This window comes from Somniosus microcephalus, chromosome 13, assembly GCF_052327205.1.
Source record: "Somniosus microcephalus isolate GS21.2 chromosome 13, FLI_Smic_1.0, whole genome shotgun sequence".
NCBI classification, from domain to species: Eukaryota; Metazoa; Chordata; class Chondrichthyes; order Squaliformes; family Somniosidae; genus Somniosus; species Somniosus microcephalus.
The window spans coordinates 92,385,091-92,409,169 of record NC_140999.1 but is presented as its reverse complement, the minus strand read 5'-3'; the positions used below and the strand labels follow the sequence as shown (position 1 = coordinate 92,409,169).

At 46.5% G+C, this 24,079-nt stretch overlaps 2 protein-coding genes across 3 annotated transcripts in view; one reads left to right on the top strand and one right to left on the bottom strand.

Annotated features, from left to right (window-relative positions):
• LOC147108485 (dysbindin) overlaps positions 1-24,079 on the top strand; it is a 327,345-nt gene that overhangs the window by 186,135 nt on the left and 117,131 nt on the right. The window lies entirely within an intron of this gene.
• The window catches only part of LOC147108486 (cytochrome c oxidase subunit 4 isoform 2, mitochondrial-like), a 103,677-nt gene continuing 96,756 nt past the window's right edge, over positions 17,159-24,079 (bottom strand). For both annotated transcript variants that reach the window (XM_086005137.1, XM_086005138.1), the window contains 2 exons: positions 20,453-20,584; positions 17,159-17,527 (listed from right to left, as the gene is read on the bottom strand). In XM_086005137.1, coding sequence (XP_085861263.1) covers positions 17,391-17,527; positions 20,453-20,584 — 269 coding nt within the window. In that variant the 3' untranslated portion in view covers positions 17,159-17,390. The remainder of the gene's footprint in view (positions 17,528-20,452; positions 20,585-24,079) is intronic.

Below are 24,079 nucleotides of genomic sequence, written 5' to 3'. Positions count from 1 at the left end.
CGCGCTCGCCCGCTCTCTCCCGCGCGCGCTCCCCGCTCTCTCCCCCGCTCTCCCCCCCCCCCTGCTCCCGGCCTCCCGCGCGCTCCCGGCCTCCCCCGCGCTCGGGGCAAGAGGGAGGGGGGAAGAGGGAGGGGAAAAAAAGGGATTAAACTGAGCAGGCTCGAAGGGCCAAATGGCCTGCTGCTGCTCCTATCTTCTATGTCAGAGGGATTCCAAGAAATGCCGTTAAAACAGCTTGCATTTATCTAGCGCCTTCAACTTCTAACCTCCCCCCCACCCCCCCTTTCCTCCTCCCCCCCCCCCACCCCACCCCCGTCTCTCTCTCTCTCCCCATCGCGCCCTGCCCTTCCCTTCCCCCCAGTCGCTCGCGCTCTCTCTCTTCCAACAACAACATGCCCTCAAAAAACCCTCGGCACTGCCGGGCACATATATATATGACCTGGATATTGGAATACAGAGTAGAATTTCTAAATTTGCTGATGACCCCAAACTTGGGGATGTGGCAAACAGTGAGGATGATACCAATTGACTGCAACAGGACATAGAAAGGCTAGCAAAATGGGCAGACAAGTGGCAGATGGAATTTAATGCAGAGAAGTTTGAGGTGATGCATTTTGGCAGAAGGAACAGGGAGAGGCAATATACACTTAATGGCACAGTTTTAAAGAGTGTGCAGGGACAAAGGGACCTGGGAGTTGATGTGCATAGGTCCCTGAAGGTGGCAGGACATATTGAGAGAGTGGTTAGCAAAGCATATGGGGTATGGCTTCATAAATAGAGGTATTGAGTACAAAAGTAGAGAAGTTATGCTGAACCTTAATAAAGCGCTGGTTAGGCCACAACTGGAGTATTGCGTCCAGTTCTGGTCACACTTTAGGAAGGATGTGAAGACCCTTGAGAGGGTGCAGAGGAGATTTACCAGAATGGTTCCGGGGATGGGGGAATCTTAGCTGCAAGGACAGGTTGGAGAAGCTGGATTTCTTTTCATTAGAGCAAAGGAGGTTGAGGGGTGATTTAATAGAGGTGTGCAAGATTTTGACGGTTTTGGATATGCTAGACGGGGAAGGCTGGTCCCACTAGTTGATCGTACAAGGAATAGGGGACACAGATTTAAGGTTTTGGGCAAGAGATACAGGGAGATGTGAGGAAAAACTTTTTTACACAGCGAGTGGTGAGGACCTGGACCTGCCAACTGAAGTGGTGGAAGCGGAGGCACTCAATGTTTTCAAGGGGAGGCTGGATAGGCACTTGAGAGAAATAAACTTGCAGGGCTACGGGGATCGAGCGGGGGAAAGGGACTGACTGGATTGCTCTACAGAGAGCTGGCACGGACTCGATGGGCTGAATGGCCCCCTTCTGTGCCGTTATGACTCTGACTCTAAGATCATGTTGATTTGAAAGCTGTTTGGACCCCTTCCTGGCTCTTCAAGATGGGGTTTGATTTCTGTGTTCTGAGTGAATTCATCTGTTAAAACTGTTGGGCGCTGCGACTGCAGTAAATGAGAAAACTTGCAATTCAGGTGTTTCCTGTACAGAATAGTGAGGCTTTAAAGGGCTTTTAGCTTGAGTCAGTGCAGATTGGCAGTGGGATATTTTAGATGGGATCAGTATGGATCCATAGTGGTATATTTTGTGGCCGGGTTTGGGGGGGGGCGAGGTGGGGAAGATGGAGTCGTCATAGATCTGCAGAGTGATTTATTTTGTGGGGGTGGGGGATAAGTACAGATCGATATTGTAGAGGGATATTTGAGTGAAAGGGTCAGTATGGATTAGTAGAGGGATATTTGGGTGGGGGCGCGGGGTTTCAGTCAAGATTGGCAGTGGGATATTTGGAGGTTGGAGAGAGAAAGGAGCAGAGAGTAAGTATGGATCTACAGTGGGATATTGGGTAGAATCCATATAGGAGTGTTTGTGTCGCACTCGTTGCTGTTTGTAGTGAGAGAGCCCTTCCTTCACTGTTTGGGGTGTGTCCTGATTCTGCTGAAAGGGCAGCAGGAAATGCCTGAAGGTCTCTTGATAACCAGAGGAATATTTGTACATGGCTGCTCTGATTCGAATGATAAAAGGTTTTTTGTTAGAGCAGTATAACCTGTATCAGACCTGTAACAGGCCATCTACCATCAAGTGTTAACCCAGCTCTCTTTCGCTGCTATCAGTTTCCTGCAGACTGTTGTGTTGGTTCAGATACAGCATGTCTGCTGCACTGCAGGACAGTCCAAGGGAGGACGAGTGCAGCCCAACATATTAGTCCTTCAACGATCTTGCCCCACTGGCTGGGCCATGGTATGCTCTCTGACCCTTGTGTATATCTTTAGTTCAGTGGGAGATCAATACAGATCTTCAGAGTTCAGTAAGATTCACTTTCTGTAGGATAACTGTAACAGAGACCATAAAATGAGTGGGGCAGTATGGAAAGAAATTGAGGAGCAGGAGCTTCACAAGGAGGTGTAGGCCAGGGACTGGGTGTTGACCAAGGCAGACAGCCAGAACTGAATTGGTTGCAAAATTTTGTTTGAGCTTAGAACGAAAAATATAAAGACTCCCCGATCGCTCAGCAAGCTTACCCAGTGAGTAGCTGCACCAGGAATATCACAGGTTCAGTCCCCGTCTGTGCTGAGAAAGAGAGTTTTACAGCACAGAAACAGGCCATTCGGCACAACTGGTGTATGTTGGTGTTTATGCTCCACACGAGCCTCCTCTCAACTTAATTCATCTAACCCTGTCAACATATCCTTCTAGTTCTTTCTTCTAGCGAGTTCCACATTCTCACCACTTTGGGTAAAGAAGTTTCACCTGAATTCCCTATGGGATTTATTAGTGACTGGCCCCTAGTTTTGAACTCCCGCACAAGTGGAAACATCTTGAGCCAGAAATTAGGATCGGGTGCTTGCCGCGCGTGCAAGCCCCCGATCTGCACTCTCCCTGCGCGCTGACATCTGAAGCCCGGGCCTGCTTGCATTTCCTGTCACAGGCCCGGTTCAGCTGTCGGCGCGATGTGCTTACCTGATCCAGCGGCGTAGTTAGTGCGATGTGCCGGCTGGGATCAGGTGAGCACTCTGCAGCCAATCAGGGGAGGGGAAACTCATTCATGAGTTTGATAGTAAAGACTGTCAAACTCATGAAAAGTATGGGCGTCCAAAAGACTAGTTTAACTTTAATTTAAAAAAAATTAAAAATCCCAATAATTAAATAAACTATAAATAACTTTAAAAAACTATTTAAAACAATTAATAAAATTTTTGAAATCTTTTTTACGAATTCGGGTTTAAAAATAAACTTACCTTACTGTACAGTCCTTAAACAATGAAGCTGTGGAAAAAATGTAATAATTTTAAATAATAGACCACTTACCTTCACGAATCCACTCCTTACGCCTCCTTTTTTCGTTTCCAAAAAGTCCAGGCCCTTGCACACGCGCAAACCTGTCAAAACGAAGGAAGTTCAACGCGTGCGCGCAGAGTCCTGCGCGCACGCGGTGGACCTCTTAACGCGTTGGACCTCTTAACCCCTTAGTTCGATGGAGAGGAAATGCCGGTTTCCCGCGCATGCACTGTGCATGCTGGAATCCGGTAATTCCTCCGGCCACACGCGTGAGTACACTGTCCGTACTCGCGCGTTGGGAACGGAATTACTGGCCCCTTATCTACGCCGACCCATCAAACTCCTTCACAATTTTGAAGACCTCTAACAGGTCACCCCACAGCCTTCTCTTTTCGTGAAAAGAGCTCCAGTCTGTTCAGTTTTCCCTGAGAGTTATATCCTCGGCTAGTTTGAGCTCTGACGTCAGCCAGGGTGCTAGAGTTGGCCAAAGCACACTCTGGTTTAGGGAGAGAGAAATCAACTCTGGTTGCAGCTGCTGGTCACTGTGCAGTGACCCCTGCAGGAAGTGTGTGTGGACTTGTTTCTTTCCCCTCCCAACTCTTCCTGTTTGAATAGCCTGTTCACAGCTACTGTGAAGACTTGGGGAGAGAATGGCTACTGGGGTAAGGTATTAAGGAACAATTGATGCCTCTGGAACTGGACCCATGCCAGAATCTGCACCTTGTGAGGGGACAGGAACAAATGTTCTCTTTTTCACAACCCCCCCCAACCCCGTCCCTTTTATTAAAAAAAAAGCAATCTAGATAAATGTTCTATATTTTAAATGTTCGTTTCTAAAATTAGTTGGAGAAGGTAAATATTGGCAGGTTTATACTAAAGTGTTGATAACAGTTGAGCACTTCTGTCAGCAGAGCTCATATTATAGCAAATATACAGCACCGAAACAGACCATTCAGCCCAACTTGTCTGCTGGGAATATATCAAGCTCCAGAAACCTAATGGAATCAGAGACCCACATTTTCTGCTCCACTTGCCTTTTAATTTCAGGATTCTTTTCAAGATCAGTAACACCAACAAATAAATGGGAGCAAATAAATGAGAGGGGATCTCATTGAAACTTATAAAATTCTAACCGGACTAGACAGACTAGATGCAGGAAGGATGTTCCCGATGGTCGGGGAGTCCAGAACCAGGGGTCACAGTCTAAGGATAAGGGGTAAACCATTTAGGATAGAGATGAGGAATTTCTTCACCCAGAGAGTGGTGAACCTGTGGAATTCTCCACCACAGAAGGCAGTTGAAACCAATTCATTAAATATATTCAAGGAGTTAGATATATTTCTTAAGGCTAAAGGGATCCAGGGATATGGGGAGAAGGCAGGGACAGGGTACTGAGTTTGGATGATCAGCCATGATCTCATTGAATGGCGGAGCAGGCTTGAGGGGCCGAATGGTCTACTATCTTCTATGTTTGCCAATTCCGTTAGTCTACGGTTGATTATTCTCTATTCTATTCTCCCAGACTCAGTATCACCAATTGCTCCTTTAAGCAGACCTTGTGTCCATTACGATCAGATCATCACCATCACTGACCAGTATCTCGTTAAATGATATCAAGGGGAACATATCATAGGCCTCTTGTGTGTAATGGATACTATGATCTTGGACATGCTGCCACATGTATTATTTAAAGTAATTGGTAGAAGGATTAGAGGAGAGTTGAGATGTTTTCATCCAGAGAGTGGTGGGGGCCTGGAACTCTCTGCCTGAAAGGGTGGTAGAGACAGAAACCCTCATCACATTTAAAAAGTACTTGGATATGCACTGGAAGTTCCATAACCTACAGGGCTACGGACCAAGAACTGGAAAGTGGGATTAGGCTGGATAGCTCTTTCGCTGGCACAGACACAATGGGCTGAATGGCCTCCTTCTGTGCCTTAAATTCTATCTTTATGAAGGTGGACCGAAAAGCACCAGTGAGATGAGTCTTAATTATAAAACCAACAAATTGATGTATTTTACGTAGAATATATGAATGAACAGAATGCAGTTTTCTAATTCGATGCATCAGTTTTGTATCACTCCTTGTGCCATAAAAATAACACTACACAACTTTGCCTCTCCTAGGCAGATCTCACAAGCTAGTTGTTCCTAATCTAAATGGATCTGTCTGAAGGTTACACACAGTTTTGGCTTACTCTTGCATTCTGGAGCCTCTGTTTTCATCTGAAAGCTCAGTGTCAGGTTCCACATGTACGCTGACGACACCCAGCTCTACCCCAACCCCTCGACTGTCTCTAAATTGTCAGACTACTTGTCCAACATCCAGTCCTGGATGAGCAGAAATTTCCTCCAACTAAATATTGGGAGACCGAAGCCATTGTCTTCTGTCCCCGCCACAAACTCCGTTCCCTAGCCACTGACTCCATCTCCCTCCCTGGCAACTGTCTGAGGCTGAAACAGACTGTTCGCAACCTCGGTGTTATATTTGACCCCGCGATGAGCTTCTGGCCACATATCCGCGGCATCACTAAGACCGCCTATTCCCACCTCAATAACATTGCCCGACACCACCCCATCCTCAGCTCATCTGCTGCTGAAATCCTCATCCATGCCTTTGTTACCTCTAGACTTGACTATTCCAACACTCTCCTGGCCACGTTCTACCCTTCGTAAACTTGAGGTCATCCAAAACTCTGCTGCCCGTGTCCTAACTCGCACCAAGTCCCTTTCACCCATCACCTGTGCTCGATGACCTACATTGGCTCCCGGTTAAGTAACGCCTTGATTTTAAAATTCTCATCCTTGTTTTCCAATGCCTCCATGGTCTCGCCCCTCCCTATCTCTGTAATCTCCTCCAGCCCCACAACCCCCTCGAGATATCTGCGCTCCTCCAATTCTGGCCTCTTGAGCATCCGATTTTAATCGCTCCACCATCGGCGGCCGTGCCTTCAGCTGCCAAGACCCTAAGCTCTGGAATTCCCTCTCTAAACCTCTTTGCCTCTCTATCTCTCTTTCCTCCTTCAAGGAGGCACTCCTTAAAACCTACCTCTTTGACCAAGCTTTTGGTCATCTGCCCTAATATCTCCTTATGTAACTCGGTGTCAAATTTTGTTTGATAATTGCTCCGATGAAGCGCCTTGGGACATTTTACGGTGGTAAAGGCGCTATATAAATACAAGTTGTTACTGACTCCGCTTGACTGGCCAGACAGATCTCCCTTACCTAGGTCTGTGTGTGTACAAAAAGCCGTTACTGATTTAATTTAATCATGCGTCTATTTCCTTAATCATCTTATCATGTCCACGGACAGTCTATACATAGCCCAGCCAGAACTGGACACATTTTTGCGCCTTGTTGTTGGATTCAGCAAGATCTGCAACAGTGCAGGGTTCCTCTAATGATGGGCATTGCAGGAGATGTTGCATAGTCTGTGCCTCAGTTCCACATTCACAAGTTGTCGGGCTGGTTGAATATCCCCATTTGCTTAGTGACACCTTTGAGCAACCTACACCGGTCCTAAGTCTGTTAAGGCACTTCCAGATTGCCCAGTTGCAATTAGCTCCTGGGGGAAGGCTTTCATCAGGTAAAATTTCCATCGCTGGGGGTTGTTCAAGACTGGCGAGCCGGTCTTTCCACAAGGCGATGCGGGCTTCGGATGCGGTTGATTGTAATGGAACAACACTGTTCATGAAGCTCTTCCTTGACTTTAGGCGGCTGGGTGTAGGTGTATGACAATGCAGAGGGTGCCTCTCATCTGATGTTTGACGGAGTCGCTCTTTCTTGCTGGCTACCGTTCTTCTTATATCAGGGGGAGCGATACCCGCCAGGATATATAGGCTGTTGGTGTTTGTTGGTTTTAAGCAGCCTGTGATAAATCGGCAGCTTGCATTCAGAACGGCATCCATCTTCTTGGCATGAGCAGACCTTTCCCATGCAGGGCAGGCGTATTCGGCAGTGGAATAGCAAAGAGCAAGTGCACTGGTTCGCAATGTTTTCGGGCTTGCTCCCCATCTTGTGTTAGTGAGCTTATTCAGGATGTTGTTTCGTGCGCTCACTTTTGCCTTTGTCTTCTTGATGTGGTTCTTGAAGGTGAGGCATCGGTCAAGGGTGACTCCTAAGTAGATAGGGTGCTCGCAATGCGTCAGTGTTGCTCCACACCAGGTTACTTTCAACTGGCGTTTGGCTTCACGGTTTCTGAGGTGGAATGCACAAACTTGCGTCTTTGATGGGTTTGCGCGAAGGTGGTTTTCTTCATAGGATTTTAGTCCCTCCAAGGCCTCAAAGCGTTTTCTCCACGGTGTTAAAATCAGTGCTTTGGGCAGTGACACAAGTCATCAGCATATATAAAACGGCGTGTGACACCGTCTGTAGCTTGGTCATTCGTGTAGATGTTGTACAGCAGCGGTGCAAGCACGCTTCCCTGAGGAAGACCATTCTTCTGAATACGCCACCTGCTGCGCTTCCCACCTAGTTCAACATAGAACCGCCGATTCTGAAGCATGATTTCTAACAGCTCTGTTAAGTGAATATCTTTTGTCATCTCTAGAATCTTGCAGAGGAGATGTCTATGGTTCACTATCATATGCTGCTGACAGGTCTACAAAAACAGCACCTGTTACCATCCCTTGCTCAAAACCATCTTCGATGTGTTGTGTGAGGTTGAGCAGTTGGCTTGTTGTTGATTTGCCGCGGCGGAAACCTGCTTGCTCTGGAATGATCTTCTCATCTACAGTTGGTGCTATCCTATTGAGTATCAGGCGTTCAAACAGCTTATAGGTGTGGCAAAGCCGTGAAATTGGCCAAAAACTCTTAGGATCTGAGGAATCTTTTCCAGGCTTTAATAGTGCTATTACATGTGCCTTCTGCCAGATATTAGGTGGATTGTGTGTTGCCAGACAGTGGTTGAACAATTGTAGGAGCCACTTCTTTGCTTGCTGTCCAAAATGCTATGACCATTTGCTGATTGACCATTGTTGAGAAGCTATGGTAACATGCATAAATAACCCAGGAACCATCCTAATCAATCTAAATGGCTTGTATTTCTGGGAGTTGACCCTTGGTAAGCCAGAGCTAATCTTTATAGTAAAATCATAACATGAATTAAAAACAAATCACTTCCAAGCCATATAAGTAAAAGGCCTGAAATGTTACAGGGACAGTAATGGACAAAGGTGGGTCTCTGAGCACCACTGTCCTGCAACTGTGTATAATTCTGTTTTTCCAACAGAAAGCACTGGGGTCTCTGTATCCTGATGGTCCTGGTTAGTTGGCAATGTGACTGCCATGTTGCACTAGTCAGTTCTGCAGCCTGGAATGTAACATCCGATGTTTTTCCTCGCCCCTATTCCCTGCCCCCTCTCCTGAAGGCAATGACTTGCTAGACATGGATCCTTGAATGCCAGGTGCCCTTCAAGACCAAGACAGTGGGCATCGCAGCCGACCTTGTCGCTCGCCCAGAAGCACATTCCAGCCCGGCGTCACTGGATGACGATGGAGCTGGAACTCTGGCTGATTTGTCTTCTCTCTGTAGCCCAGGGATGCTGAGGCTAGACTTATTGAAAGCTGCAAGTGCATCACACATTTCGGGATGAGTCACGAGCTCCCCAGCCAGCCCTGCTATTAGTTAGAATTTATTAAGCTGTTGCCCTCCAGTGAAACTGAAGGGATGCTAGAGCTGTCATGTTCTCCAATTTACAGACCACCATGGGTGTTTTCGGGCACTTATCATTTCAGATTGCAGCCTTTAATACTCAGAATAAGGATTTTCTGCCAATAAAGACTACAATATTAAATTATCCATTTTTTGGAGTGTGTGGCACAGCGGGTGAGGTGCTATCTTTTCACTGCAGGCCTGTGGGGTTAAACCCATTGTGTATTGATGGGATGAGAGCCCCTTTTGCTGGCTTTAAGGGTCCCCCTGTGAAATGAGTTTGGTCAGTCTGTCCAGTTCCTAGTGGGCATGTGCACACCGTATCTGCCCCAAATTTGACACTGACCTGATGGGATTTGAATAGCCGGCAAGGAAAGCTGGTGTGGAAGCACCATGTTTGTACAGTAAGGGGTGCCCTGAGTAACAAAATATTCCATTGCATGGCACCAATGGGAGGGAGAAATTCACTAAAAACGTCATTCCTTATTTATTTAACCTCCGCATACAAATAAGATGTTGCTATCACAGATGGGAAAAAGGGTTTAGGTTACTCACCAGCTCACTTACTCAAAGTTGACCATCTCTTGCTCTGAAGTATTGCCACAATATCTCTGATTTTGCTTTAAGAGCAGAGTAATCAGTGTTCTCAGTTCCTTCCCACCATTATCTGTTCGATCGAGGCTATTCACAAGACTGAGTGACCCCACACTTTGCATCGAAAGGTAGTATTTGTAGTTTGTGTTAGTATTGGAGTGCGGTGGTTAATAACATAAGAAAAAGGAGCAGGAGTGGGCCATACGGCCCCTCGAGCCTGCTCCGCCATTCAGTAAGATCATGGCTGATCATCGATCTCAATTCCACTTTCCTGCCCGTTCTCCATATCCCTTGATTCCTCTAGAGTCCAAAAATCTATGTCTAAGTTTAGCCTGTGTTGGTAGTGCAGTGCGGTGTTTAGTCTGTGTTGGTAGTGCAGTGCGGTGTTTAGTCTGTGTTGGTCGTGCAGTGCGGTGTTTAGTCTGTGTTGGTCGTGCAGTGCGGTGTTTAGTCTGTGTTGGTAGTGCAGTGCGGTGTTTAGTCTGTTGGTAGTGCAGTGTGGTGTTTAGTCTGTGTTGGTAGTGCAGTGCGGTGTTTAGTCTGTGTTGGTAGTGCAGTGCGGTGTTTAGTCTGTGTTGGTAGTGCAGTGCGGTGTTTAGTCTGTGTTGGTAGTGCAGTGCGGTGTTTAGTCTGTTGGTAGTGCAGTGTGGTGTTTAGTCTGTGTTGGTAGTGCAGTGCGGTGTTTAGTCTGTGTTGGTAGTGCGGTGTTTGTAGTGCATCAGTATAGCAGTGCAGTGAATAGTCTGTCGGGAGTACAGTGTGATGTTTGTAATTTGTGTTGGTAGTGCAGTGCTGTGTTTAGTCTGTTGGTTGTGCAGTGCTGTGTTTACTGTGTTGGTAGTGCAGTGCTGTGTTTACTGTGTTGGTTGTGCAGTGCTGTGTTTACTGCGTTGGTTGTGCAGTGCTGTGTTTACTGTGTTGGTTGTGCAGTGCTGTGTTTACTGTGTTGGTTGTGCAGTGCTGTGTTTACTGTGTTGGTAGTGCAGTGTAGTGTTTAGTCTGTGTTGGTTGTGCAGTGCGGTGTTGGCAGTGCAGCTCGATGCAGTGTTTAGTCTGTTCGTGCGGTGTTTAGTCTGTGTTGGCAGTGCAGTGTTTAGTCTGTGTTGGTAGTGCGGTGCGATGTTTAGTCTGTGTTGGTAATGCAGTGTTTGTAGTGCATCAGTATGGCAGTGCGGTGATTAGTCTGTCGGGAGTACAGTGCGGTGTTTGTAATTTGTGTTGGTATTGCAGTGCGATGCGGTGTTTAGTCTGTGTTGGTAGTGCAGTGTTTAGTCTGTTCGTGCAGTGCTGTGTTTACTGTGTGGTAGTGTAGTGTTTAGTCTGTAGGTTGTGCAGTGCGGTGTTTAGTCTGTGCAAGTAGTGCAGTGCGGTGTTGGCAGTGCGGTTCGATGCGGTGTTTAGTCTGTGCTGGTAGTGCGGTGTTTAGTCTGCGCTGGTAGTGCGGTGTTTAGTCTGCGCTGGTAGTGCGGTATTTCGTCTGCGCTGGTAGTGCGGTGTTTAGTCTGCGCTGGTAGTGCGGTGTTTAGTCTGCGCTGGTAGTGCGGTGTTTCGTCTGCGCTGGTAGTGCGGTGTTTAGTCTGCGCTGGTAGTGCGGTGTTTAGTCTGCGCTGGTAGTGCGGTGTTTAGTCTGCGCTGGTAGTGCGGTGTTTAGTCTGCGCTGGTAGTGCGGTGTTTCGTCTGCGCTGGTAGTGCGGTGTTTAGTCTGCGCTGGTAGTGCGGTGTTTCGTCTGCGCTGGTAGTGCGGTGTTTAGTCTGCGCTGGTTGGGAGGTGTTTAGTCTGCGTTGGTTGGGTGGTGTTTAGTCTGCTGGTTGGGCGGTGTTTAGTCTGCGTTGGTTGGGCGGTGTTTAGTCTGCGTTGGTTGGGCGGTGTTTAGTCTGCGTTGGTTGGGCGGTGCTTAGTCTGCGTTGGTTGGGCGGTGCAGTGTTTGGTCTGTCGATAGTACAGCTCGGTGTTTGTAATTTGTGTTGGTAGTGCAGTTCGATGCATCAAATTAGGGAAATCTCTATCTGGGATCATAAAGTTTTTAAAATATCTAAAGCACTTTCATTTATAGACAAGCCCCTTGTCTTTGGAGCCAATTAATTACTACTCCAGTATAGTGGCTATTTTAAAGGCAAAAGCAGCAGCCTATTTGCGCACATAATGGTCCTATAAGAACATAAGAAATAGGAGCAGGAGTAGGCCATTTGGCCCCTCGAGCCTGCTCCGCCATTCAATAAGATCATGGCTGATCTTCTACCTCAACTGCACTATCCCCATATCCCTTGATTCCCTTAATATTCAAAAATCTATCGATCTCTGTCTTGAATATACTCAACGACTGAGCCTCCACAGCCCTCTGGGGTAGAGAATTCCAAAGATTCACAACCCTCTGTGAAGAAATTTCTCCACATCTCAGTTCTGAATGGCCGACCCCTTATCCTGAGACACTGACCCCTGGTTCTAGACTCCCCAGCCAGGTGAAACATCCTCACAGCATCTACCCTGTCGAGCCCTGGTAAGAATTTTGTATGTTTCAATGAGATCACCCCTTTCTTCTAAACTCTGGAGAATATAGGCCTAGTCTACTCAATCTCTCCTCGTAGGACAATCCCCCATCCCAGGAATCAGTCTGGTGAACCTTCATTGCACTCTCTCAATGGCAAGTATATCCTTTCTTCGGTAAGGAGACCAAAACTGTACACAATACTCTAGGTGTGATCTCACCAGGGCCCTATATAATTGCAGTAAGATTACTTTACTCTTATACTCAAATCCTCTTGTAATAAAGGCCAACATACCATTTGTTTTCCTAATTGCTTGCTGTACCTGCATGTTAACTTTCAGTGATTCGTGTACAAGGACACCCAGGTCCCTCTGAACAACATTTCCCAATCTCTCTCCATTTAAATAATACTCTGCTTTTCTATTTTTCCTACCAAAGTGGATAACTTCACATTTCTCCACATTATATTCAATTTTCCATATTCTTGCCCACTCACTTAGCCTGTCCATATCCCCTTGAAGCCTCCTTGCATCCTCCTCACAACATACGTTCCCACCCAGCTTTGTATCATCAGCAAACTTGGACATATTACATTTGGTTCCCTCATCCAAATCATTGATCTAGATTGTGAATAGCTGAGGTCCAAGCACTGATCCTTGCGGTACCCCACTAGTTATAGCCTGCCAACCCGAAAATGACTCGTTTATTCCTACTTGTTTTCTGTCCGTTAACCAATCCTCAATCCATGCTGGTATATTACCCTAATCCCATGAGCCCTAATTTTGTTTAATAACCTCTTGTGTGGCACCTTATCGAATGCCTACAGAAAATCAAAATACACCACATCCACTGGTTCCTCATTATCTATTCTGCTAGTTACAACCTGAAAAAACTCTTAACTGATTCGTCAAATGTGATTTCCCATTCATAAATCCGTGTTGACTCTGCTCAATCCTATAATTATTTTCTAAGTGCCCTGTTACCACGTCCTTCATAATAGATTTTAGCATTTTCCCTACTTCTGATGTCAGGCTAACAGGTCTGTAGTTCCCCGTTTTCTTTCTCCCTCCTTTCTTAAATAGTGGGGTTACATTTGCTACTTTCCAATCTGCGGGAGCCGTTCTAGAATCTATGGAATTTTGGAAGATGACAACCAATGCATCCACTATCTGTATAGCCACCTCTTTCAAAACCGTAGGATGTAGGCCATCAGGTCCAGGGGATTTATCAGCTTTCAGTCCCATTAATTTCTCCACTACTTTTTTTTTTACTAATACTAATTTCTTTCAGTTCCTCATTCTCGCTAGACCCTTGGTTCGCCATTATTTCCGGGAGGTTTTTTGCGTCGTCTTCCATGAAGACAGACACACAGTATTTGTTTAATTTCTCTGCCATTTTCTTATTCTCTGTTATAATTTCTCCTGTCTCGGCCTGTAAGGGACCCATGTTTACTTTTGCTAATCTTTGTAGAGCAATGAGATAAATGACCTGATAATCTGTTTTGGTGAGTTGGTTGAGCAATAAATGTTGGCCAGGACACTGAGAACTCTGTTCTTTGAACAGTGCCATGGGATCTTGTCCTTCTGAACAGGCAGACAGGGCCTCAGTTTAATGTCTCATCTGAAAGACTGCACCTCTGATAATGCAGCACTCCCTCAGTACTGCACAGTCAGCCTAGATTGTGTTCAAATGGGGTTTGAACCCACAATCTTCTGACTCAGGAGAGAATGCTACCACTGAACCAAACTGATTTAAGATGGAAGCTGACTGACCTTGCAACACTTCAAATGGACTCAGGTGGACTTTGGGAAAACAGACTAGGTTGATCTGGTAATTGGGTTTGGTTTTAGAAGTTCAAGATGTACATTGTTTAGGCCTTTGTATCCAGGTGATTTTCTAACACATTGCTAATTATTATGACATCCAGTAGTCTTTTATACAGTGTTTTTGATCTTGGGTGATTGAGCCTGTGCATGGAGACCTAGAAACTGAGACCTGCAGGTTTTCTCTAGTTTTCATTTCAGTTTCTAGAATTAACACTTGTTACTGCGTGCGCCATGAATCATTTCGCACCTATAGCCTTGTGTTGGAGATCTACAAAAGCCTGTTTTATCCAAAAGCCCTATCCCATAACAAACTGCATAAGAAATATGTTCTAGCATATACATTTGTGGATTCATTCTTTTTAAGTATTCTACTATTAGTATCTTTCTGTGCACCATCTCAGTTGTAAATAAGTATGCTTTAGCATGACAGTGCGGTATAATGAACAAGTGAGCTTGGTGTGCAACCCACATGATCCCAGGTGCAGTATGCCCTAGTTGAAGGGTAATGCACATACAAAGCTGCAGGTTCTGGTTCATTGAGAGCCTCAGTCTGCCCTTCTGGTATGAACACGTTACAAGTGCTGGGAGATGGCGCAAACCACAACAGGCAGCGCTGCGGACTGTAGCTTCAGTAGCAGTGTCACACACTACATAGCTGGGTTCGCAGTGTCTTATAGTCATTTACTCGCGCTCTTGCTGCAGTTTGTTGAGTTCAATTTTAATGTGTGAAAATGATTCGGGCTTGGTAGACTTTGCAGCCCCATGGTTCATTCCATGCAGTGGCTGTTAAAGCAATTTGAGCAGAGATTCTCCATGAGAATGTTGCCAGTTTTCTCCTCTTTAGCCTCTTGTGGCTAAAGATGCTGACTCTGGGCTGCAGTTCCACAGCTGTTCACAGCCTTCCCATCTGTGTGGTTTAGACAGGGATTTTGCCACGATTATTGGGGAAGTTGATCATGGCGTCTATATATAAGGTTTGAAGCAGTGGGTAATGGAAGTGTTGAGCTGGGACTGGTATCAAATGCATTGTGTGCTGGTGGCTAACTCGTGCTGTTGCTTTCTTTTCCCAGGATGCCTTTGTGGTGTTGTATGGAAATAACGCTGCTGCTCGTAGCCGTCAGTTGCACGAGTCGGTCGTGAATTGGATTATGGCACTAACTGCTGTGGGTGCGACGCTGGCCATTGCTGCATTCCTGGCCCGGAGAAGGTAACGGCTGCGAGACTACACTAAGAGGCAAGCCTTGGTCAACAACCGCTGATTTGGAAGAATATCTTATCCGACTGGCATGACTGTGAAAGCTGCACTAATAGATCTCAGCTTATTCCTAGTGTTGGGACTGATTTCTCAGCTATTTGTACATTATGTATTGTGTATGTGTGTTCAGTTTACAAGTATGAAGCATTCAGGGTGGTGCTGTGATGGAAGTGGAGATTATCTACAAACAAATCAACTACATCAGTTAGTGAAGCTAACTTTTTATTCAGGAATATTAAACCTGGAGTGGAGGTGCTGACCAGCAACTTATACAATGAAGATCTCTGTTAGGTGACTGTACTGGATCGCCAAGAGTGCGGGATACAGGTCTGATCTCTCACGGCACTATGGTGTTAATTTTGATACGCATCCTGTTGGATGTGACTGAGCAGATCGGGAGCCAGGCTGTACAGGAAGGAAACCTAGTCACTGGAATTCAAGAGCGGCCTGGGAAAAAGCTGCTTGTTCTCTGGATGCCTGTGGCCTGAGCGGGCTAGAAACCAAAGGAAATGGTGGGCAACATCCTCAACAAAAAGACACACACCCTCTGCACAGAGCTACCAGGATAACACAAGCAATGGATGGGAGAGGAGAGGTTTCTTGCTACTGAAGGCTGACTTTGATATTTTATTTACACCATATTTAAAATTCTTTTTAACCAGCTGGTGTTATGATGTGTTTGGATGGGGCGGGCACTCTGTGTTGGCACCACGCCAGTGCCATTTAGAGCCGGTCTCGATGGGCAGCCTATGTCCTTGGGGGCCCTCTTGGTGATTCTCAAGAATGGATAATACAGAAGAATTTGAGTCAGCTGTCCTGGAGCGGACTGCAGGTTGAAGCTCTCGCTGCTCCTCAGGGTTTTGGCCATTTTGTCAAGATGGCGTGAAGTGATCATTTGTGAATGAGTGCGGGTCCCCACATTTCTTTAATGCGTCAAATTTATTTTTAAAAGGTTTTCAGCTGCAACGTGTGGATGCTGAAGTGTGACTACTGGTCACTATATTCACTAATCATTCCTCCTTCGATTGCTGCTCACACCACGTTAGAAGCGAGCCTATTTTACACAGAATGTCTTAAAATTTAAATTAAAATGATTTGTTTTTAAATTAAACATTAAAACACTGCCTTCTGCTGTTTATTGCTATTCTTCCCTGATGCAGTATGTTGGTAGACAATTTGAGTGTAGAGGGCATCACACACAAGCCTGCTGCTGTCCACATGTATGCAGACTGCAGCAGGTGCCACTGGATTCACATCAGGAGCAGGGTTCCTGGCTGCTTTACTCTTGCCCAGAGGCACTGAAGCCAATTGCAGCACCCCTATTCGTGCCCCACTTCATGGAATCATAGAATGATACAGCACAGAGTGAGGCCATTCGACCCATCCTGTCTGTGTCAGCTCCTTAAATTAGCTATCCAGTTAGTCCTGTTCCTCTGCTCTTTCCTCATTTATCCCCTTCAAGTATATATCGAATTCCTTTTTGAAAGTTACTTCCAGATCATAACTCGCTGCTCATGATGCCTCTGATTCTTTTGCCAATTACCTGAGATCAGCTAATTCAGTCGAGTTGGGGTTGAGCCTAGGCCTTGCTGGTTTGTTCACTATGTAACAGTGGGTGGCACCTTGTTTGACCAGCAGTGGAGCTGGTGCTGAGGCATGCCCTTGGCTTGATCTCCTGTCCACATTTGGGTTCTACATGGTAGATAGACAGTGCTATATAGTGTAAATGCTGAGCTGTTCAAATTTACATAGGTGTTTCTTTTTGTGGGCCTGGGTACAGGGAGATGTATTCCAATAATCACACCTCATAGAAGGGAGTCTACCTTCCACCACTGAATAAGTGTGCGCATGTGTGTGTCTATATATATATATAGACGCACACACTGGTACAGAAGTGCCAGTTAATGGATGCTTCCTAACTGAGAAGGGACTGCAGTTCCTGTGTTTTAACACTCTGTCCCACTTGTTTCCTGCTGTGAGCTGTGCAGGTGACATTTCTCAAACATACCAGCGAGTACAGAACTTTATTATAAGAGCAACCTTTATTATAAATTGCATTTTTTACAATCATGTGACATATTTCAACACTTCAAACTGCTGCTGAAGGTGCATTGTATGGTCATTTTACAATTCAGCGGGACACTAGGAGGTTTAGAGTTGAGGTGTTAGGCCATTTTAAAATAGTTGCTGGGTGAGATTCTGTTGGAACACTCCAGCTCCGGATTAAAATGAAAACACTCAGCTAAACAGGGACTTCACTTCTTCCACTCGTTCTTCTCGTAATCCCACTTGGAGGCAAACCCCTCGATGGGGTTCATGCGCATGTCCAGCATTCTCTTGGCCTGCATTTTCTGCCACTCCTCCTCGAAGGTGTGTGGCGGGGAAGGATACACTGAAGGAATGTAGAAACATAACACTTTTAGTCTATGGGTTTATACACAGTGGGAATCGCTCTTTGGTTTTATTGTCAGCCTAAAGCTGGGGCCTGAGTGGCTGTCCAGTAATAGCAACAAAAAAAACCTTTCACCAATAGAGGAAAGGGACAGAACTGCTAAACCAGGAAGGGTGATTAGGAGAGGTGACTGAAAGCTTGTTTGAAAAGTTGAATGTGATGAGCTTTTTAAAGGAGGGGTGGTGAAAGGAGGGAGTTTCAGAGTAGGGCTCTAGTTTGAGAGAAGCTGCCATCAATGGGTGGGATGGGGTGGAATGTACTGAAAGCTGGAATGTGTATGTGGGAGGAGATTGCAGAGATAGAATGGGGTGAGGCCATGGAGGGATTTGCAGGCTAGGAGGAGGGTGTTAGATTTAACAGTGGGAGACTGGAACAAATGTAGGGCAAAGCTGGAGCTTGTGGAGGATGGGAGTAGTCTAATGTCGGTGACAAAGGCATGATTTTCAACAATGGAGGGGCGGAAACGGGCAATGTTGTATAAACGGTGATGGCTAGGATGTGTGGGTCAAACGGGTCTGCTTACATCTGAATGAGTAGCTGGGCCGTGGAAGCTACCAAAGGCTTTGCTTTCAGTGTTGTCACACTGTTGGGCAAGCAGTCTGACAGCACGGAGGTAGTTGAGACCTGGGTATCATTACTATGTATGGAAACTGAACCCCGTGCCTATGGATATGTCACCTGGGGAGAGCAGGTCGATAACAAAAGAGGAGACTTTGTGATGGTGCTGAGCAGGGAAGAGAAGCCATTGCTGGTAATGTACTGCCGTGGGAAAGCAAGGAATGGAACCATGCAACAGCAGCCCCAGGGCGCTAGATGAAGAGCCATTAGCAAAGGTTTGCGTCAAAAGCAGGAGAGATAACATCACAGTCACAGAAGTTAGGGCTGTTTTGGTGCGGAGAAGGGTGGAAGGTAGTTTGGAGGGGTCAGACCAAGTTGTTTTGGGAGAGATGGAAGGTAACATGTTTTAGGACTTTAGAAAGGAAGAAAAGGGGCATAGTTAGATTTGTCACGGGTGTTTTTTTTTGAAGAGGGACAATTACTGAGGAAAGGGGAACATTGATGACTGGTAGCATGGGTGAGAGTAAGTGAAACTGAGTGAGGAGGGGAGCAAGAGTAGGCTTCATGGAAGAAATGCTTGGACGGTGGGGGCTAGATGGAAGAGAAACTGCAAAATGCTGAGGGTTCAGTGCTAGAATTGGTGGGGGGGGCGCGATGAGGCAGCTGCACGGATGGTCTCAATATCGAGGAGCTCCTTGCAACTGTTTGAGGTGAGAGGGGATGATTGGGTGAGGAGTTTAAGCAGGTGGAGGTGGTGGTGTCCCTCTAGTAGGTGACTTGTTGAGAGCAAGACATAGGCATAGCTACACTGTACAACCCATCACTGTAAATAGTGTAATTGCACTGTAGAATACGTAACATTAAGTTGGGTGGAAGATAGGTGGCTGGCCAGGAGAGCGTTGGAATAGTTGAGTCTAGAGGTAATAAAGGCATAGATGAGGGTTTCAGCAGCATTTGAGCTGAGGCAGGGGCGGATGACATTATGGAGGTTGAAGTAGGTGGTCTCAGTGAAGGAACAGATAGGTGGTCAGAAGCTGATATCTGGGTCAAATACAACGGCAACGTGGTGAAGATCTGGTTCAGCCTCAGACAGTGGCCAGGGAGGGGGATGGAGTTTGTGGCGGGGACTGAAGTCAAGGGCTTCAGTCTGCCCAATATTTATTGGAGGAAATTTCTGCTCATCCAGTACTCGATGTGGGACAAGCAGCCTGACAATTGAGAGACAGTGGAGGGGTTGAGGTCATGCTCTGTCGTCAGTTAAGATGTGGAACCTGACATATTTTCAGATGATGTTGCCGAGAGGCAGCATATAGATGAGAAATAGGAGGGGGGCAAAGGAGAGATCCTGGGGGGACACCAGAGGCAAAGGTGCAGGAGGGGGAAGAGAAGCCATTGCAGGTGATTCTCTGGCTCTCAACCTCAGGATGTCTCAAAATGCTTTACATGAAATGTAGTCCCTGTTGCAAAGTAGGAAACCTGTCAGTCAATTTGCACATGGCAAGATCCGACAAACAGCAATGACATCATGACTAGATCATCTGCTTTAGTGATGTTGGTTGAGGGACAAATAGTGTCCAGGACACTGTGGAGAACTTCCCTGCTCCTCTTCAAATAGTGTCATAGGATCTTTTACATCCACCTGAGTGTGCAGACGGGGCCTTAGTTTAATGTCTCTTCCGAAAGACGGCACCTCCAATAATGGGACTTGAACCTATGACCTTCTGACTCAGAGGCGAAGGTGCTACCACTGAGCCAAGCCTGACACCTTTATGCAGTTTAGCTGCACTGGATCGAAAGGCAAATATTAACAACTGGATCCTTTCTGTTGAGGAAAGAATTTTTGTGTTTGAACTGAGGGAAGACAAGCTATGAACACAATGTCCATGTGTGTACTCCACTCACAGGGTTTACAGTGAAGTGGCTGCTGAGTTTTGGAGGGCCTATCTCTCCAAGGAGCCGCCACAGAACCACGCCTTGGATGAAGTGACACATCAGCCACTGTGAAACTGGGTGCTGCCCCTACAATCCCCAAACGAGGAGGCAGCACCAACAGAAACAAAGGAGCGTCCAAACCCAAGACTCGCCGGGGCCCTAACTCCCACTGGGCAGTTTGTGGCCTCCAGTTTGCAGCAGTCAGTGGTGTGCAGGGCTTAATGAGTGCCTGGACCTATCGCACTACAAACCAGGCCCAGTCAACAACACACGGGGTACAAAATGTTTACAGTCTCGCGACTAATCTCCCCCTCTGCAATTTGTAATTGGTGTAAAGTAAGTTTAATGATGAAAGAAGAGTGGGGAGGGGCTCACCGTAGAGCGTCTGCCACCACACAATCAGGCCGGTGAATCCGATGAAGATGAACATTCCACCCAACACCGTCTTCCACTCGTTGTTCGCTTTGCGCATCTCCATGTAGCTCTGGTGGAAAGTGACTCGATACACTAGAGTAAAATACGAACACAGGGTCAATGGGACGGCTCATTACATGCCTCCCTCACACTTATGCAACTCACCCACAGTGAACATAGTTCCTCCATAGGGCTCCATTAGGCTTAACTGCTGTCTAACTTTGTTAAGTCCGTGAATGATTGAGACACGGACCAGCAGGAGTGAAAACAAACAGATCTTTACTGGTGGAAGTCAATAACGAAACTAAACAGAGGCTCTCTAGCACCTTTTATACAGGGGTGGTCACTGCCGGTACTGCAGTCTGAGACCAGTTATTCTCTTAAAAGATACATACACAACAATTCCTCCCCTTTTAGATAAACAGTACATAACATTCATTTAACAACTAATGATAACGAATTACAATCACAATTACTGTTGCTAGATACATTGGTTAAGTTTAAGCAATTATAAGTTCAGTCTTTGAGGAGGCTTCCTGATTCTGTCTGGATAACGCCTCTTTGGAGTATCAGGTTCTTCTGGCAATGTTGAGTCGGAATCAATGTCGTTGTTTGGTTCATCTGCTTCCAATATTACCGGTTTTGCGGTAGCTGCAATTGGAACGTCGATTTCATTACCAGGTGTATCAGATCGTGGTGTGGAGTTGACGTTTTCCAGTGACTCTAGAATCTGGTCAGCATGGCGTCTTACAATGCTCTCCCCAACGTCCACGGTATGCATGAGAGGTCCTTGTCGTGTACAAATCGTTCCTGGCTGCCATTTCTCAGTGCGGTAGTCCCGGGCCAAAACTGGTTGACCTATCTTAAAACTCCTGGTCAGCCTTTCATTCATATTCTGAAACTGCCTGTTCGCCACATCTCTTCGGACGTTTGGCTTAACCAAATCCAAGCGGCATCGTAGTCTTCGATTGAAGAACATCATGGCTGGAGTTTGGTTGGTAACCGCATGTGTCGCATTCCGGTAGGCAAACAAGAAGTTGTCCACCTTGTGTTGTAGGGGTATATCTTCATTACACATTGCCTTGATAGCCTTCTTGAATGTTTGGACAAACCTCTCGGCCAATCCATTAGTGGCTGGATGATATGGGGCAGATGTGTAATGCTTAACACCATTGTTCTTTAAGAACCTCTGGAACTCTTCAGACACAAACTGTGGTCCATTGTCAGAGCAAATCTGTTCAGGCAGCCCATTCCTGGTGAATATGGTTTGTAAAACTGTGATAGTTTTTTCCGTGGTGGTTGAGGACATTTTTATTACCTCTGGCCACTTTGAATGTGCATCCACCGCAATTAAAAACATCGAGTCCATGAAGGGACCAGCAAAATCAATGTGCACCCTTTGCCATGGAGATGAGGGCCACTCCCATGGATGCAGAGGAGCTTGTGGTGGGGCGTTTTGGACCTTCTGGCATCCTGCACAGCTCTTGGTCATCTCTTCGATTTCTCTATCGATTCTCGGCCACCACACAAACGCTCTGGCTAAGCTCTTCATTTTTACCCCCCCCAGATGACCCTCATGAAGCTCATTGAGCACTCTATCCGTCAACTTAGGTGGAATTACTACTCTGGATCCACACATCAAGGTTCCTCTGCACACTGACAGCTGTTCTCTTCTCGGCGAGAATGCAGGCAGCAGTGGTTCACCATGTGCTGGCCATCCCTTCACTGTTAAATCATAGACCTGTGATAGTGTCGGGTCATTCCGTGTTTCCTTTTCTATGTTTGCATTCGTCACCGGGAGGCATTCGACTATGGTCGAGTGGAATAACTGCATTGGATCCACTGCAAGGTCTTCTTCTTCCACCGTCGGCAACGGTAGATGTGACAATCCATCAGCATTTCCATGCTGTTTAGTTCCTTTGTACTCGATGTCATATTGGTGTGCCCCTAGGAAAAGGGACCATCTCTGCAGCCGTTGTGCTGTCATTATCGGTACGTCCTTGAGGGTTGAAAATGGAGACAAGAGGTTGATGATCGGTTAGTAGAGTAAATTTTTGACCGTGCAGGTAGTGATTGAATTTCTTCACCCCCCACACTAGGCTGAGGGCCTCTCTGTCAATCTGGGCGTAGTTACGCTCGGCAGAAATTAACGAGCGTGACGCAAAAGCTATCGGCCTCTCCAAACCATCAAGGAATTTATGTGACAGTACCGCCCCAATGCCGTAGGGAGACGCATCACACGCCAGCCTGATTGGCAGTGCTGGGTTGTAGTGAGCCAATACTTCCTTTGAAGTGATTAAGTCCTTACTCTTCTGAAAAGCACGCTTACAATCATCGCTCCATTTCCATGCTACCCCCGTTCATAGCAGGGCGTTCAGTGGGTGCAGAATTGTCGACAAATTCGGCAAAAACTTATGATAGTAATTCACCAACCCGAGGAATGGCCTCAGCTGCGACACATTTTCAGGCGCTGGGGCCTTAACAACCGCTTCAATTTTGTCAGGGGACTTATGTAACCCCTCTTCATTAATCACGTGGCCACAATACGATATCTGTTTCTTAAAAAATTCGCACTTGGGGCGGTTGGCTCGCAGCCCATGTTCCCGTAGTCTAGTGAGCACCTGTTCTAGGTTGTTAAGGTGTTCACTGTCATCTTCACCTGTTACAAGGATGTCGTCCAAGTAACACTGAGTCCCCGGAATCCCTTGCAGGACTTGTTCCATCGCTCTTTGCCATATCGCCGGAGCCGATGCTACTCCGAATACCAATCGATGATACTGGTAAAGACCTTTGTGAGTGTTTATCGTGAGATACTTCCTAGAGGACTCTTCAACCTCCATCTGCAAATATGCTTGTGCTAGGTCAATTTTTGTAAAACGCTTCCCTCCAGACAGCGAGGCGAAGATGTCTTCTATCCTTGGAAGAGGATATTGTACTGTGCGAAGGACAGGGTTCACCGTCACCTTGAAATCCCCACAGATGCAAATCTTCCTTGGCTCTCCGGACTTATTGCTTAACGTTTTCTTCATGACAGGAACGATGGGTGTCGCCCACTCGCTCCAGTCGACCTTAGACAACACGCCCGCCTTCTCCAGATTCTCCAGCTCTGCCTCGACGGCTGGGCGAATTGCATATGGTACCGGTCTCGCTTTGAAAAACTTGGGAACTGCATTCTCTTCTATTTTTATCGAGGCGGTTACGCCTTTAAGCGTGCCCAGTTCTTGTTGAAATACCTCTTTGGCGTTAGCTAAGATTGTTGACAATCGTCCAGGAGTGACGTCTTCATCTTTTTTACCGTCCACCGTCATTGCATGAATTGAATGCCAATCTAAGTTTATCTTCCTGATCCATTCCCGTCCCAATAACGGTGGTCCACCATTTGGCAGTATGTAGAGATACAATTTCCGTATTTTCTTGCCATTGTATTCGACAGGCACCCTTATTTTTCCTCTGGGGTATACTTTTTGCCCCGTATATGTTGTCAAGACGATGGGTGTCTCTCTCAAGGGTATGTGTGAAAATAGCCACTCGTAGTCTCGTCGATTCATGACAGTTAGCACTGATCCTGTATCCAATTCCATTTTAACT